This window comes from Amphiura filiformis, chromosome 8, assembly GCF_039555335.1.
Source record: "Amphiura filiformis chromosome 8, Afil_fr2py, whole genome shotgun sequence".
NCBI classification, from domain to species: Eukaryota; Metazoa; Echinodermata; class Ophiuroidea; order Amphilepidida; family Amphiuridae; genus Amphiura; species Amphiura filiformis.
In genome coordinates, this window is record NC_092635.1 from 26,980,073 (window position 1) to 26,999,055 (window position 18,983).

The window sequence follows — 18,983 nt, forward strand, 5'->3', positions numbered from 1 at the left end:
CCTGAATGGGTGGCCCTATTTGAAATCTACACCCCCCTGTGTGGGAGATAAAAGGTCATGTCTTCCAAAGGGTGTATGGATTTCAACGAGACTAGCCCAAATACACAAGCACATGTGTTCCATTTAATAGTCTGCAGTATCTTGCATAAATTTACACCATTAATGCTTTCCAACTGTGCAAATGGCAAATCATGCAGCTTTTGCATGGCTGCATATTACAGTGCCGCAATGGGCTATTCCAGTTGAAATCCATACACCCCCTATGGAAGACATGACCTTAATCTCCCATACAGGTGTAAATTTCAAATGGAGTCACCCATTCAGGTAACCCCATTTGAAATTCATACTCCCTGTGTAGAAGATTAAGGTTAAATCTTCCATAGGGGGTTGGGATTCCAACTGGAATAGCCCAAAATAAGTAAGCTTACATGTATTCAGTAAAATGAAGTCACTGACAATGATTAATTGGTCCCTGACCGAATCAGATTGTATTTTCTTGTACAAAACATACAATAAAGTGTACTGAAATTTAATCAGTAGCTCATTGAATACATGTAGACTCAGTATGGGCATAACTCATCCTATTTTAGTAACCGTTTCAATCGTTAAGGCAGATAATTGTAGCACAATTACTTCATAGCTAATTAATACTAATAACTAGTGGACATCTACGGGAGGTAGGCATCATTCCTTGCTGGCTCTCATCCTTACGTCGCCTTCACCGTCAGAATTAGGCTTCTCATCACCAGCGCCACCCTTGATTCTGTTGGGAAAAAATAAACAATTAATTAATGGCTGCTTCAAGGGATAAAAACAAAACATGCAAGCACTACAAATGTATCACACACTGCAAAGGATTTCAATTTCTCAATTTGCTGATTAATTAATACCGGTATTATAAGACATGGGGTAAAATTAAATTTTCAATATTATGTGCATTTCATTCTCTAAACCAGGCCTTCTCAACTAGTTTATTTGAAGCGCCAACTGGAAATTTTCTGTGATCATGAAGTGCCATAATGTTTAAGGGCGCCTGAGGACTTTGTGAGTTAGAGCGGCGCATAGCGGTACGGTGTAGTGATGAAGCTCATGGATTTTAAGGTTTTTTAAAGGCCCAGATTGAGTATTTTCACCTCTTTTTTGTTCAAGATTTATGTGAAAAAAATATTAAAATTACCGTGCGCCACTTTGTGCGCCACTTTGTGCGCCACTTCGACTGACTCCAACAAGTGGCGTGCACGCCGCCAGTTGAGAAGGCCTGCTCTAAACAGTGCTAATGGCATTGGTTTGCCAAAAAGGGCATGCACTGGGTATTATAAGAAATAAACACTTCATGATTAATAGTGAGCTATGCCATCCCTGGCCGTACCACAAGGCCCTGCTACACACTTAAACCATCATAACATGATAAAGCATTAAGCATCTGCTTAATTGCAAGTGAAGTATTTAATCATCTTCAGTGACCGCTTGATTACTTATCAATTGAAAGTACACTACCAGTTACATTATGTACAAAGTACAGGAAGCAAATTCATTCAGCAAGTGCATAAATATAGAACATTGGATTAAAGGTAACTTGTGCATTGTGTGTTGCAGGGTCCATGGTATGACATAACAGAAGTTAACATATCACTATGAATCTTGGGTTGCCATAAATCCACATGAAAAGAGTCCAGGGGAATATGGCCAGGACCTATTCAACCATTTGTATTTGATCGTTTCCAGACAATATTCGTACCTTAGGAACTGGAATATAATTTCAAATTCAATACAACTTCAGAATGTTGTAAAATCTTTGAAGCATCACAAAAATACCAAATATTCTTTTTAATAACTTGCTGTGAAACATCGGACTTGACTCTGTCACATAAAAACACTTGTATAAATGAAAAGCATAGGCCTATTTGTTACACTATTAGATACTGTTTTTCTAGCTATATAAAAACTTATTTATTCCAAATTATTTTCCTTTCTCTGTACATGAATACATGTACAACCCATTGTTTACCATAACACTAACAGTATAATCATGTTTACTCCTAAATATGGATCAGGTGATAACATCAGTACATAAAACTATTGTGGGACTGTCACACTGGTTTAAACCAGTATCTTGGGCTAAGGGCTTTAATACTTGGACTATTGCCATAAACCTTGTATTGTTTTTACTGTCCATAAATCTTGATGGTATCAACATTATAATGTGTACAAGACAGTTTGGTTGTGTGCAATTCTTAGAAAAATGCATGTCGTTCTACTTCCATGGTTACAGAGCACATGAGGTGTGAAAAAATAAGTATATTATTGTTTCTACATAACAAACATAAAAGGGATCATAGCTGTGTGCAATTCATAATAAAACGCATAACATTTATTAAATGGATCATAGCTGTGTGCAATTCATAATAAAACGAATAACATTTATTAGTTAGAGACTACATAAATTTCAAATGGGGTGAGATAAGCAAGATTTCTGTTATTGTTTCTACATGACAAACAATACATGTTTGTATGTTACTGCAACAGGGGTGTCATGGAGTTCAGATACAAAATATGATCCAAAGGCAGCCCTGAGTTAGTTTTTGCAATACATATTGCAATTAATTTCTTTTTGTATACATATTTGCTTTGTGCTTAGGCCACCTTAATTAAATCATGAGTCTCAAAGCTTTTGAGAAATTGAAAACCTAATGCGGAATGTGTTTTTAAAATTTATTTTATTAATATTATTATTATTTTTATGTGTCAGTACAGGCTTTGGGACAAGCATTTTGTGCAGAAAGTATATCCAATTGCAAATGTTGGAATAGTAGACAAATAAAGTCACTAGTGCTACAAAAAATTCTTCTCTGTGTTGAAAACTTCAAAACTTGTAGAAAACTTGAAATCAAATAGGAATTTCAAGTTTTATTTCGCCTTTTCGTTAAAAGAAAATGGATTTCTTGATTTTTAAAGAGGAATATGGGCACGATATTACTAACACAGGCGGCAGCTATGAGACTTAGGATTTAATTAAGATGGCCTTAGTTGTTTTTAATTAACAAACTATTCATGTTTTTATTTAGGAAATACATTCTTCCTATTATTCATCAAATTAATAAAAAACACACACGGCATGTTAGACAGGGATGGCATTTTGCTTTCATACATGTACAGGCTGAGTCAAAAAGAAGTAAACTCATGTTTGAGGGGCTGTAACTCGAGATCTGCAAGGAATCTGCTAAGAATAAAAATAACACTGGAAAGAGCAAATTCCATACGTCTAAATAAAAAAATAATTGTTGAAATTGCTCACCGCAAACTAAAGTTATACTCATTTGAATACAACCACCCATTTTTGTAGCTGCACACGGCTGATTGATTTTCATCCATTTCAATCTCGACGAATCAGCAAAGTGCTAACAGGATTTATTGTTGAAAAGACAACTTTTGTTTTTAATTAATATTCAACAAAGTCCATGACGGTACTATAATTTGTAGGGATACCAATTCAAGTCTTTCCGAAAGATACGGCAGAAGCTTGATTGGGGAATGTTGGGTAAAGGATTGAGCTGATCTTTGGTCTTGCTGTAACGCATGTCTAACTCTAGCAATGTTCACTTGTGATCTAGCAGTTCGTGGTCTGCCTGAAGCTTCCGGCTGTCTGTTCCTTAGTGTCCCATGCACATTGAGCTTGTTCACATTCTTATATACTGCTCCCTTACATGAAACCCGGTTAGCTGTAGGAAATTGGAGACGAAAAAGACGATGAACTTCAGTGGGACTCTTAGTCATGATACTTCGTCGACAGAAACGTGTGCCCCCGTGCGGTAAATTGTGGTGCCATGTTGTCATTTGGTCCGTTTTATTATAATGTAGTGCAATGAGGTAAAATTCATTTTGAAAAGAGACCTTTAACATGTAGGAATTATTGATCGAAACCACACCTGCCACAGAACTTTATTTGCATTTGAATATCGCGCCTTACCAATCAATATAATAGGTATGCCCCTACTTGGGAAGTGAAACCGTGTGCAGCTACAAAAATGGGTGGTTGTATTCAAATGAGTATAACTCAAGTTTGCTGTGTGCAATTGCAACAATTCCTTTTTTATTTAGACGTGTAGAATTTGCTCTTTCCAGTGGCATTCTCATATTTAGTAGATTCCTTACAGATCTCGAGTTACAGTCCCTCAAACATGAGTTTACTTCTTTTTGACTCAGCCTGTATGTAGTTTGTAAATTGAATTTTCTGAAATAATTAAATTAAAACAAATAAACACACAAATAACATAAGTAGCGTGTTAACATTTTTTCCTCGCATCCGGTGTTTGCCAATTCATATCGCTATGACTAAATTTACATAATTTTTAAATTATATTTTTAGATAATAAAAGCTATTCTTAAATAGTTGTCATTTTTCCTTTAATTTCATTGGTTCTTGCCCGTATTATATGAGACAATAGACCACATCTGGGTGAGTATTGAACAGCACGGTGACATGTATCGTTTTGTTGCGCGTAATGTTTATATGCGCGGTGATCTTGTTTATCATCATGTGGTATTTTGCATCCGTGTGGATTGAATGGATTCGCCAATTTCATGCATGCGAGTGACTGGTTGGTTGAACTTGATCAAAATAGCCATAAATTGCATGCAAACATGATTTTATGAGTATCTGTTATGAGAATAAAAGTATTGTTTTTTGAGACCCAGCTGCGTCTCTATTGCCTGATATAACACAGAGATAGCATAATTTTTGCATGGAACAACAAGGCGCCACTTAAAATAATGCTATCACCTTTATATCAGGCAATAGAGACATGGTTTGGTCTCAAAACAATACTAAACTATTCTCTAAACCTGTAATTAGTGACATCATCAGTATGAATCCCTAAATTAATTTAAATTAGAGCGTTAGACAAGCTAGGTGATTGACCCTGCACTTTGGTCCTGTATCAAGGCCTATTCTTTTGTGTTTATGTATAACATGACACAGGCTATTTAGATTCTTTTGTATGCATGAATAAAATGACATAGGCTATTTAGCATCGGATCAATAGAACAATTACCATGGCACCCAATATCAACAGGGGAAAGTTCCTGTTTCAACCTAGACTTCCTGAGAAGGAAGGATGAGTGCGATAACCTAGTATTGTGTATAAATCAAAGACGTCTGGACGGTCTTTTGTCATACATTCTGGCCTCTTCTTTTAAATGTCCTTATTGTTAATTCAACATGTGGAACTGTTCAACACAAGGAACCATATTGAAAAGGACAATCTTCATAGTCATAAGGAAACAATAATTGACATGTGTTATTTTTTTGCCTCAAAACTTCCGCTTGTTGTGCCAATGTGGAAATTCTAGACCCGGGGGTACCACTGGTCAATGATGACCGGGTATAGTAATTTAAATTCAATGAGTTCTCAAAAAGCACAATGATTAAGTACATTGTATAAGCAAGTACAAATGAACCTATAATATTGTATTTGACACTGCATGACTGTGTACATACTACATACATTAAAGTTTTTACAAGTTTTGATGTTTTGCTTTGATACCCATTTCATTCATGTAGTGGTTTTACACTTGAAAAAAACAAACAAATTTTTTACTAAATTTTAGTTGTGGATAATATAATAAATTACCCCTTCCTCTAGGACAAATGGTTGTTCTGGGAACTCTGGAAGTTTCTGAAGCTGATTTAAATCTGATGATGAAATGAAACACCTTCAGGCATGTTGACAATATCATAAAGCTGTGACGTGCATTGCATGATAGACACGTACATGTATACATCCAAGATCAAAATTTGATATTGATAAAATGGTAAATATAAATTATAATAAGATTGGATTTCAAAATATCACTGCACTGTTTTTGATATTAAATGGCAAGCTTTGTAGTTTTATTAAAGCCGTAAAACCTCTTCTACAAGCATACATGTATAGTGTTTTTAATGAAAGCTAAATTAACATGAAACAATTGTAAATATGCCAATACAATAGATTGGTTTTACAATAGTACTTGTTTGTATATATGCGTGTATCGGTAATTTATTTACTCAAACTCGATAATTTTGTTGATGGGTGGCGCCTGGATTAATTTAGCTTTCATCAAAAGCATTAATTGTATATGCTTGTAGACCAGGTTTTACGGTATGTGAGCCATCAAATGGTGATGATAAAATATACTTATGGTAAAAACTACACTAATTTTATTCAATCATCCAGAAGTAATGTCAGTCAAAAACAATAATTTTGACAGAGGTTGTTGTGATCACTTCAGAAAACTGAATTTTAAGCATATTATGTGTAGTATAATGTTTCTGTTGCTGTCTAGTCACCTCACCACCTCATATACAATAAGTCTGAGAAAAGAGGCTGCAAGGCTAGAGACGATTATCTAACATAGGAAGATCCAATGTGTCCCCATCAAGGGGTTGTTTCATGTGAGTGAAGTCAGCTGCTGCACATTTATGTGATAAGCACAGAGGACTACAGAGCGCGTACCACCAGTCAAAGTCTCTGCCTCATCCGATAATGAGGGCTGATTGTTCCATGAAATGCGACAGGCGAGACTGCTACGCAATTACCACATATTATCACAGTTTATCACGTAATCGTGAAAAGCACGCAACGCTCTATTGCGTAAACGCTAAGGCATGTAACGCTGGTGTGATTGTTTGACACGGCACGATCGAACAATCGGCCCTCATGAATATGCGAGAACTGGTAGCATACAATACACGGGGACTTTGACTGGTGGTACTTTCTCTGTTTATCTCTTTCCTCTATGGTGATAAGACTTTAAGTAAAACAAAAGGACAACCAGTCACTTTGTTCTTGTTGTTGTTGGTATAATGAGAAATATTTCTACATTGTTCAGTGTGCCTAATAATATGACACAAAATATCATCAAAATGTTACTATATAGTACCAGGTTGTAACAAGATGATTCATGACAATACGTCTCATAGTTCATTCATATTTCAGGGAAAACTAAGTGCATTAAACTATTACTGTTAGTGAGTATTACACATTCATAACATACAATACATGTAATCATAGGCCTGATGTAACAAAGCTGATTCATTTCTCTCTCAAGGTCAGAGAAATACAGGACACAAATATAATCTGTAGTTTAGTTCAGTGATATAAGGTCACTAAATCCTAGTCTCACACATTTAGGCATTGAAAAGTACCAAAAGTATTTTGAATTGTGTTTTACTTATACACGTGTATGAGCCTTATCATTCAAATAGGCTATTTCTTTGTATGAAATTTTCTTATACTCTCATCACGTTTATCCAAAACTTATGATCATATTTTTAAATAAGTTGATAATTTTCTCATGATTTATATCTATCTATATATATTGTGCATTGTTCTATGGATGTGTACTGGACCTCTAACATTTGTATTGATAGAGTTTTATTTCAAGAGTAAAGATAGACTTAAAATTACTCAATCTAACATGGGAGTTAGTAAGTTTTTAACAGGTTTGCCAGTTTAGACCTGTCCGACAGCAAACCTGCTAAAACTTACTAATTGTTATGAACTCCTGTCGTAAAAGCCTATCCCACTAAACATGGCAGTACAACAAACCAATGCAGCAGTAGTGCAGTATATTGCTGATTGGTTGTTGAATTCGGCTGGATTTATCAAACACCTGCTGTAAACATGTGCATTACATCGGGCATTACATGTATGCGCTAAAGTAAGTACCGTACTGACGCGAGTATAGTCCCACCCCATTTTTGGGTGAACATTTTTTTTTTTTTTTTTATGGGACTATACTCGAATTTCCAAAAAAAAAAAAAAAAAAAAATTTTCAATGCATTTTGAAATCATTAATAGACTATGACATGAATACAAAGTATCAATTTTCATATTAAAAATACAAAACATCTTGAATTTGTTTTTTGTTTTTTGTTTTTTTTAGGTCAACCATGAATGATCCTAGCATTTAGGTCTAGGTCCTGGGACACTCCAAAGCCGAAAAAGTAAATAACTTTAAACAAAATTTTTTTAAAAATAAAAAATTTGGGGGTGGGACTCACGGTAATTCTGTTATATTTGTCAATTTTTTTTATGCCTCCATACTTTGCCTGCTGTTATGGTTTTTCACACCTGTCAGAACCCACTCAAGTCTTTTTCTTTTTTTTTTTTGATCAGAGCTGGTCTCCACTATACTGAGAGCAGGTCTCTTATTTTATCCCTTGAGAAAGAAAAGTTTTTGTCTTTTCAAAACGTCTGGTTTTTAACTTTGTTTATATGTATTGTGTTACTCCCCCATTGGATGTTGTGTCATATTTTCCGTTTTTAATTATATTTATTCAATAATAATGATTAGAAATTAGAATTACATTCATCTTCAAACACACTAAACTCTGCAACCATTTTAATTCAACACAAAAGTTGAAAACTTCACATGAAATAGATACATCAAAATTAACTGGTTACTAATTTTTAATTATAATCAAACAAATGTTTCAAAACACACAAGTCTTTGCAATGGGATGGAAAGGATAATTATATCATTATTGGGTGTATTAAGCTTGGGCATCAAATTTGCACATTCTTTTATATGAAAACAAAGCAAGAAATGTTGCAGGAAAAAAATGATAGGACCTGATATTGCCAGTATTTTTGTTAATCATCTTCAACATCAACATCTCCGGCACGGCAGCACTTCCTGTACCAACTGTTACAGCAAATAATAATCACGAGATTTTTAAAATAAAAATATTATATCCCTCTGTGTTAGCATCTATAATATATCCTTGCGACCCCATCTGAGGTCTTTGCTGTTAGTGGAATGGTGGGAGGTAATGCAGGAGGTAAAGTGATGAAAAATCAAGCCTGTTCTAAGGGCCAGACCAACCCAGATTTTGCATTTTGCAGATTTCAAAACATTTTTAGCTACAAAGAAATTAAAAACAGCCAAAGTGGACTGATATTGATTGAAATATTTCGAGAAAAAAAATCAGAAAATTTCAAGTGTTTGCACAATTTTCTACCTTGCAAGGTTCTTCAACCCAAGGAATTATTGAGATGTCAGATTTTGACATGGCACAAAAAGTTCCTTATGAATGGAATTATTACAGCTACTCTGACCATTAAGTCTAATATTATTATCCCTCCAGATGGCAAAGTCAAACTTACTTGTCCATTTTTATTTTTATTTTTCCCTTGAGCACACAGGAATAACCAAAGATCAACAAAAAAAAAAGAAGAAAAACCACTTAAAAAAGCCACTCCTTTTTCATGTCACAGCAAGTGAGACTTTGATAAAGTTTTATAAAGTAGGTAACTGAACCACATTTTTTATAAACATAAAATGTTAATGAGCTAAAATAGGATAAAATTGAATAGAATTGACATGAAGAAATTTGTTGGTGTTGTTTAAAATGGAAAATAATAATGTAAACATGTTTGTCTTTCATGATATCTTGAAAAAACAATACTATTTCCAACAACGAAAAACCTAATCTTGTGTCCAAGCGAAATTGAAAACAAATTAAGATGAATCGCTGACATTGGCGCTTCATTTCTGGATACTGTCAACATAAACATAATTTACCAAATACCACAACACACTATCATATTTTTTGAACAAATTTTATCAAAATATCAGAGAATTAAATGGATGGAATACAATTTTACATACAAATTCATTGAAAATTCAAGTTCCACCTGCCTTGATTAAATCATAGGGAATAAAAGGGCAATAAAACCACTGAACTGTGACCTTCGCCTGACTATAAAGCAGCGTACCTGACCTTTTTTACAGACACTAAATTTCTTCCTCAGCTTCAGGTATTTACACTTTTCGACTGAACCTGCTTTAACAGAACAAACAATGCTTAAAACCTTGAAGGTATACTGATAGTAACAATGTACAAACTTGATAATATTGTAGTTTTCCTTTTTTATCAAGTGTTGTGAGTTTATTACATGCACTATTTATAAGTTTGCCCCTATAAATATATTCTCTACTTTGTGATTAAAACAGCTGTTTTTTAGAAATGTAATTATGCAGAGTAAATATGTGTTTTGTATTCTAAAATGCTAAGTCAAGGGTACACAATACAAATAAGCAAACCGGGGTGTGCCACAAACATGGGTCACATTTTGGCCATCTTTTAAATCAATAACTTGTTTTCTTTGTCTATTTCAGTATAAAGATGAGCCTTTTTTGCAACATGCTTTTTTTCACCAGAAAAAATAGCCTAATTTTCATCATTGTAGGAAAAAATTTGAAAATTGCCAAAAAATGTGTACAATTGTGTAAACACTCTGCCACTTTGGTACAAAATTTGGCCTATAAGACCAATTTTCTGGATATACCTAACTATCCCACTCAGGAAATTTCTGGATATAACTAACTACCCAATTCAGGAAAGCCTTCTCTACCCAAAATCCACTACCAACAGGAGTAGGGGAAATACTGTGTTATAAATTGCTTGCTATCATCAATGCAATCAAGGCTTCAAGCCAGCCCTTGCACAAAATATAGGAATAATATAGAAACATTTTGAATGAAAATATAGGTCAAATATAGGACAGCAGAGGTCAAGTACAGTGGGTATCAAATACCTTTGCTATGGGAGAAAACTACATGACTGTGCATTATTTTGGAATGATATGATATCTATAAACAATATACTGGGCAAAACTAGAGGGCAGAAAAATCTACATGCTGACCTGCTGAAATTATTTACTAGAGACTTTCAATTTTACATAAAATTCATGAAAGTGAAAAACAAACATGCTAATTCTGTGAATTTGGAAACATAAAGGAATTGTAGGGCATTTTGTAACAATATATAGGAACTTTGAAGAGTTTAAAATAATATAGGAAATATAGGACTGCATGAAGCCCTGTGCAATACTTACGGTTCCATAGCTTCATCATCTTCATCATCATCTCCTACGTCACCTCCTTGAGTACATTTCTCATGGATAAAGATAATTGCAATCAAGATGATAACTTCAGCCATTATTCCAATGAATGGCCATAAAGCAGCAAGACGATCTGCACACAAGATTGGGGAAGATACAGAACAGTGTTTTAAAATATAAATAGATACAGAAATATAGAGCAAAGAAGAACAAATCTAAATATATAATCATAGAAGAAACACATTACAAAATGAAATCAATTCAATTTGCATGATGGAGCTTACTCCACATACACCCCTAACGACCACAGCATATGCCATGCAGGGATATACCATAAACATTCGCCTAATAGCGCACCTGGGCTCCTTTGCCTTGGGGTAAATTTCATGTACAAATAGAGAGCGCCCTCCTCTAAAAATCCCAACAAGAATTAAGGTGGCTGTGTACTCTCAGACATGCATGTAGTAAAAGTGCAATAACTTTGTAATTATTCGCGCAAAACATACAAAAGTATACATTTTTATGAAGGCAAGACATCAATAAATCTTAATATAAATACAGATTTGGGGTAAAAACAACAATTTTGAAGAAAATCACAAAAAGTGAGTTTTTGGCAATATTTGTTAGGTACATCATAACAAAAAAACACTCTTTCCAAAATATTTTATTTTGTTTTTAGCTCAATCTTGAGGCTCCATTCCAAAAACGGTTTTTTATTTTTTTGATATTGGCCTTATTTCTTGAGATATTGACCATATAAGGCATCAAAATGAACTTTTAAAATTCGAAAACGCCTATTTGCACAAAATGATGCCCCAAATCGGAAATAGACCAAAATATAAAAAATGAGAAAACCGTTTCTTGAGTCGATCATGCTTTTTACGATGATCATATTTGCTTACCTATAGATGCTGTATTTATTGAGTTATCGTGTACCTAAATCGTCATTTTACCGAGAAAATGAACATTGAAATAATGGCCGTTGAAGTTTAAAGTGGTCACATTTTGCACTTTCATCGAATCTCACAGGAGAATGTGACAGTTTTCGTTGTTGTAACTTATATTACGTGAACATCGGGTAAATCCACAGCCCCTTGAGAAGTTTGAGCGAAATCCATTCATAACTTGATATTTAAATCGGGAAAGAACTTGAAAAAACCCACATTTTATCAGCTAAAACGGAGCCATTTGACCACTAGGTTTTTGTGAAATCTTATGGAAACACCATGGAAGCACCGCGCATGCAGATAAGCGTCGCGTATGCGTCGCGTATTTGTGCGTTAACAAATTGCGCGATACGCAACGCGATGAGTTGTTCTTGTGGCGTGTACCTTGCTGGTACAACAAAGATTTTCTTTCCTTTTCAATTTCAAACACGAGTGGAATAGTGAAATAAAATCCTTAAAATATTGCAGAGGGAGTTTACAAATCTGGATTTTCATTCCTTGTATTTATAAAAAACATAACAAGGTACAAACATATCATAAAAACTTAATTTTGAGAAAGAAACAATGGCTAGAGTACACAGCCGCGTTAAGGGTATGTGCCCTTTTTTGCTGGTGGGATTTTTATAGGAGGGCACTTTTAGTTTGTGTCTTGAATTCCAGTTGGAGCCCATAGCACCATTAGGCGAACATTTACGGCACCATCAACTGCTCAAGCTCACTTTAGAATGTTCTGTTTATGACCAGTACATTCAAATCTGCCTACACGTAAGTTCCTGCAGCTATGAAACCAATACCACTGGAAACCAGTATTGATTGCTTTATAGTTTGGTAAGCTTACCTCTTACTCTCAGAAAGATTGTATGTGTGGCTTCATCAACACCATTATTAGCTGTACAGATGTAGTTACCACGATCTGACATCTTGACGCCAATTAGAAGCAATGTTGAGATAAATGTTTGACCCTTCATCTTCTCCTCCGTTTCAAACCGTTCATCGTCAAGGGTACCATTTTCCTTTGTCCACGTAATGGTTGGCTTAGGTTTGCTGGTACTAGAACATTCAAATCGTGCTCTTTCACCTTCTGTGTATTTGACAGACTTGAGACCAGTAAGATCCAGTGGTTCTGAAATTTAAGCAGATTGGCATGATGGGAGGTCAAAGTGTGAACCAAATTTGACTCAACTGGTAGGATGCCTAATCTCATATAAATCAGACTTGGCTTTATTCTTATGCTTTTCTATGTCACATAACTATAGCAAAATAGACAACGTTGAGCTTCAACGACCTACCCTACCTTTGTTTGGTGGTTAAACAAAGCAGTATATCTTTATGTGTGTGGTATGTGTGTGTGTGGCTTGTGTGCATTTGAAGTACAAAGGATAGTGTCGGATTTAGCTCAAGTCAATCCATAGTTAACGATTAATCAAAATAATATCCTTTAAATGAAGAAGCAAAAAAACTCCTTTTGATGTCCTGACAGTATCTACAGCTAGAGAGGGAGGGTTCCCAGGACCAAAGCACTCAACCCACCATTTCCTGTCCCAAGTTAGAGGCAGTTGCTGTAGACTGAGAGAACTGACAACAGGACGTAGTATAACCTGGGCTTGATAATACTAACATCTTCAAGACTGCGAATGTCCTTAAAAACTGTTGATGAAGATCAAGTCAGGTTGCGGCTACAACCGGTCAAGCTTTCAATCTCTATCATATCAACATTGTGGGTAGGGAAGTAGGGAGGGAGGTAGGTAGGTAGATATGTAGGTAGGTATGGAGGGAGGGAGGGGAGGGGAGGGGAGGGGAAGGGAGGGAGAGGGAGGGAGGAGAGGGGGGGAGGAGAGGGGAGGGAAGGAAGGAAAGAAGGAGGGAGAGAAGGAGGGAGGGAAGGGCCCATTTCCTTGATATCCTTCCATTATACCACTTGTATCTGAAAATATTTGCAAGTCATCTATAAACCTGAAGGGTTGTTACAACCATTACCCCTCCATGATGACTGGTGTCATCACACTATTGAAACACCATTCCAAACATGCAATGTATAGTTACCTCCAACTGTGACATTGGCAGCAAATTCCATATTATTAGCCATATATGTACAAGTATACACTCCAGCATCTCCTAGAACAGGCTCCATAATCATCAGTGTGTTGTTGGCTTTCAGCACATATCGATCATCATCTGGCAAGTCGTCACTACCCTTCGTCCATGTCACTTCGGTTGTGGCGCTACCATCTACTTTGCATGTCAAGGTAAGATCTACTCCCTCTTCCAGGACGGTATCACCCTCGATTTTAACCTCTGCAACAAACCACAAGCTTTGAAATCAGTTTTATCATTATACACATACCGTAAACGTTTGCCTAATGGCGCTATGGGCTCTCTTGACATAAGTGGAATTTTAGGCACAACCGAAAAGTGCCCTCCCGTAAAATTCTCACCAGCAAATAAGGGCACAGAACCTTAATTCTTGTTGGGATTTCAGAGGCGGTAGCTCTCGTATTTGCACATGAAATTTACCCCAAGGCAAAGGAGCCCAGGTGCGCCATAAGGCGAATGTTTACGGCATTGTGACCAGGTTCTATACTTCCAATCAGTACTGAATAGGCCGCCTTGTAGCACTGTGGAATGGTATCAACTTCCACTAGGCCTCAGTCTGCTAATCCTACGGTTTGCAAGTCCTAAGGTTCGCTAGTATGAAGTTCACTAGTATAATATTCTCTAACCCTAACTTTTAAACAAGTGAGTAGTGACTCATTTGCTGGATTTGCGAACCTTAATTTTGGACTAGCAAACCTTGGGATTGGAGAGACGTCCCCACTCCCCAGGGTAACTTATTTCACCTTGTAAATTTCAGAATGGTGGATATCAATGCACATGTGACATGATCGGATCCAACCAGGTTTAAAATGCAAACTGAGAAAGTGAGATACAAACAAAATAGGGAGCTAAAAACAATTGATACGGTGCTGTAGTAGCACTAATTAACGCCCTGTGGGCATTGCATTTTCCAAAAGGGGCCATTGCTTTTTTTTAAGGTATTTTTTAAAATAACAGTTCCGATTAAAGACATGGCAAGTTACCATCTGCAGTCAACTGCGGTGCTCACAAACAAAAAGGAATTTCTACATATACTGTACAACGATCAATAACAATGGACGGACACTTGTATACTTAAGTATCATGAAACAGCGATCACATGCTCAAAAAATATTGGTATGTATTGTTGTTTTGTTTTATAATAGCTTTTAGTTTTACTGCCTTCATTTTGCAGTTATGACTTGACCATTGCAAGGTTACATGTTAATGGGAGCTAGATGAAATAGCAGCCAATAAAATGTTCTTTCTCATTGTTCCAAACTTGTATCTTTTTCCCTTAACCAGAGCCTGTGTATTTCATTTATATGTCTCCAACCAATCGTAAATTGTATCCTAAATTATTCATCATTAAAAGTTACGAGCAGTTTTACAATGGATTTACATATTATACGCTATAAAAATTAACATATAGCTAGTGATTATCAATCATGAAACTCCTTTGTGAAATCCAGTCAATCATAATGAAGGTAATTTTAATATTGCATTTGAGTGTGATGTATGTAGGCATCACATAATGACCCTTTTGTTTACCTTGTTAGAAACATATGGTCATTGCGTGATGTCAGGTTACACCCTGACCCACACACAATCTCTCTCTCAATCTATATCTCTCCATCTTCATCCTGCCTCCTTTTCTCTCTCTCTCCACACTCTCTCCCCCTTTAAACGCAAACTGTAATTGGGATCTCTGCATTTATAAACAAGCATTCACTTCATTACCATAATCTTGATACACATCTAATGTTATAGTAAATGCTCCTAAATTTCCATTTTCATGACTGCAGTCATATGCCCCCTTATCGTCTGCCTGGGCATCCACGATTGTTAACCTGCTCACTACTGAATTGTTCGCCGCGTTCGGTGTGTGAACCACAATGTATTGTCCAGGATCATTTGAAATTACGGCTTGATTTCTTTTCCACACCAAGCTTGGTGGTGGCCCGGCAGATAGATCGAGTTTACAAACAAATGTGTAATCTTCCCCGTATGGTCCAGTATGGCTGGGCGGTTGCACAAAGACTACATCTTCTCCTGGAGTAAAAACAAAATAAACACATTGTTTAGTTAATTAAAAAAAAAACAAGTTCCTGATTATTCTTTCCTTTTTCAATGTTGATGTGCCTTGAACAGAAAACCATGCATGTACGAAACACAGCAAATATGATGTTGCATACAAGTGATACTCACCCGCGTCCGACCACCTCTGCAGTGCACCCTAAATGATGTATTGCACACAATTAATTTTGCACCCCTAGATGGTGGTGTCATACATGCTACAGCTACTTTTTAGGAAAAGAGCTAATTTCAGGCTTTTTACCAAACTCGTTTTCAAGTTGACATTAGAATCCATTTTCCAAATGATTAGGCAAGTCTCAGTAGACATCTGATAGTTTTAAATAAAATAATAATTTCTGTATTAGGCCAAAAAAAAAACATGTTTGTTTCCTGTAGCAGGTCCAAAAAGTCAAATGCGAAATGCGGTTTTTTTTTGGTTTTTTTTAAATCTCCACGTCTTGAAATGGAAAAAAAACACCTTTTCGCTGCAAATTGGAATTGGAATTTACAGTGGGTTTCTCCGACACACAATTTATGACCCCCTTTCAACCTGCAGTAGTTTTTCACTATGCTCGTTTGTTGTGTAATGTGTAAATGTTTACTCCAGTAGTGTTTTAAATTATTTTTTTGCGATTTTCTGGTTTTTTTTCTTTGTAAGTGAAAAAAAACCAAAAAAAAAAATGCGCGCGCTACAGGAAACAAACTTGTTTTTTTTTGCCTTATATATATATACAATGTAATATGCATGTGGTCCTGCATTCGAGAGACAAGCCCAGTCTCATGATGTCACTGTCAGCTTTTCTTTTGCTTCCACTAGATTTTTCCAGCTTTATAGTAAAACTAGAAAGGTGGTGTCGGACCAAACATTAAAGTGTGAAAAAAAATGGGTAACATTACACTAGTATTTTCAAATCATCTAGACATAAATCTATATTTTTCCCCACCAATAAAAACTATGAATTATGGCGAGTTTGACATAGTTTTTTAAATCCTTTAATTCTGCAGCAGGTGTTAATAATAAAGCATTAGATTTTGAAGACAAAAACAATACTTTTCTAACACTAAACATTCAATTACATTTCATTCACTAATATTCATTTAATTTCCTTTTCCAGATTACCATCAAAGTAACATCTTTCTGACTGTTCAGGAAGTTAACCACTAAAATGTGATGCTTTTTAAAAGCACCCCATTTTTAAAAAGATGGCGACCCCATCGTATGATGAAAAATACACCATATTTAAATATTGGAATGGGAATTGAGTCCCGCCTGATAATCCTATTACCGGGCAGGAAATTCCCTGCCCGGTACCAAATTTAAAAAAAAAAAAAAAAAAAAAAAGTGTGACCTAGACCTAAATGCTAGGATCATGGTTGACCTAAAAAAATTTTAAAAATTGAATTTTGCACATTGTTTTGTAATTTTAATATGAAAATTGATACATAGTTTTCATGTCATACTCTATTAATGATATCAAAATGCATTGAATTTGAATGCATTTTGATATCATTAATAGAGTATGACATGAAAACTATGTATCAATTTTCATATTAAAATTACAAAACAATGTGCAAATTCATTTTTTTTTTTTTTAGGTCAACCATGATCCTAGCATTTAGGTCTAGGTCCAGAGACACTACAAAACCGAAAAAAAAACTTTGAAAAAAAAAAAAAAAAAATTTTAATTTTTTTAAAAACCCCGGTTACCCGCCCGAAAAATGCGCCGGGTACCCGGGCACAAAATTACCCGAAAATCACACCCCTAGGGTGTGTAGCAAATCAGTTAGTGAGTGATCCCCAGGCAGGGGTGTATCAAGCCAAGGGGGATTTCCAAGGCGGATACTAAAATGATTTTATTGGGCAAAACAATGTGCAAAATTCATTTTTTTTTTATTTAGGTCAACCATGATCCTAGCATTTAGGTCTAGGTCCAGAGACACTACAAAACCGAAAAAAACTTTGAAAAAAAAAAAAAAAAAAAAATTTTATTTTTTATTTTTTATATTTTTTTGTTGCAATTTCGGTGCCCGTTACCCGCCTCAAAATGCGCTGGGTGCCGGGCACAAAATTACCAAAATCACACCCCTAGGGTGTGTAGCAAATCAGTTAGTGAGTGATCCCCAGGCAGGGGTGTATCAAGCCAAGGGGGATTTCCAAGGCGGATACTAAAATGATTTTATTGGGACAAATGCGCAAAAAGCTAAATTTTTAAAGATTTATCGCTAAAATGGATAAAAATTAGGACAATTATTGTGGCCTAAAACCAGGCCAAAGGATGATGTCACGATGTACATTACAACAGTCAATTTTGTCCTGGTATTTTGAAAAAGGGTGCCTCCCCCTCTAGTGTGCCTCTATCCCTGGGGTGAATCAACAAATTCAACTGGAAGAAGTCAGACTTTGCCAAGATTATGTTGCTCATGGAGGGGGAAATTGTATTCTTCATGTACACAATACCTGGCAAACATTGATCAATTCATAATAAAGTTGGCTTGTAAACACCAACAAATGGGGACATCAATTTTCAAAGCAAAATCAATAAATTTGGACCAAAAAAATGGCAGATTTTACATGATTTTGGTGAAATAAAAAATTGTCCCAAAACACACACAAAATCCATCTGGCCCGTAAAACTTTTTTTATTTATTGCCTAACCTGAATCCAGCATTTGTGTAGGCCTATATGATACTGGCTCAGACAATGCAGGTGCCCACTTACAAGTTACAGCGCTATATGGGGGAACCTATTAAATGCAAGTGCTACAATCATAACACCATTCCGTCCTCACTTGTAAATGAGCATGATACTCGCTTTCAAATATAAGCCCCCATTCTTTGATCTAGAATCATCCATGGATATTTCTTTCTGGTAAGAATACCAGTAGGCAGTCAAACATGATCCAACATTTATCCCAAAACTGTGCCAAAAACATTCATGGCAACAACAATGGTGTTGTTTTTTATGTTTGTTTGTTTGTTTTCCCCATAGGTATATAAT

The 18,983-nt window shown here is 35.7% G+C and overlaps 1 protein-coding gene across 4 annotated transcripts in view; it reads right to left on the reverse strand.

The window, feature by feature from the left end:
- Positions 1 to 605: 605 nt before the first annotated feature.
- The window catches only part of LOC140158886 (basigin-like), a 33,075-nt gene continuing 14,697 nt past the window's right edge, over positions 606 to 18,983 (reverse strand). For 2 of the 4 annotated variants that reach the window (XM_072182150.1, XM_072182152.1), the window contains exons 2-6: positions 15,650 to 15,961; positions 13,880 to 14,131; positions 12,675 to 12,959; positions 10,884 to 11,022; positions 606 to 763 (exon numbers count right to left, since the gene is read on the reverse strand). In XM_072182150.1, coding sequence (XP_072038251.1) covers positions 685 to 763; positions 10,884 to 11,022; positions 12,675 to 12,959; positions 13,880 to 14,131; positions 15,650 to 15,961 — 1,067 coding nt within the window. In that variant the 3' untranslated portion in view covers positions 606 to 684. Of the gene's footprint in view, positions 764 to 8,615; positions 8,689 to 10,883; positions 11,023 to 12,674; positions 12,960 to 13,879; positions 14,132 to 15,649; positions 15,962 to 18,983 lie in introns of all 4 variants that reach the window. The other 2 variants (XM_072182151.1, XM_072182153.1) reach the window with 2 other exon arrangements.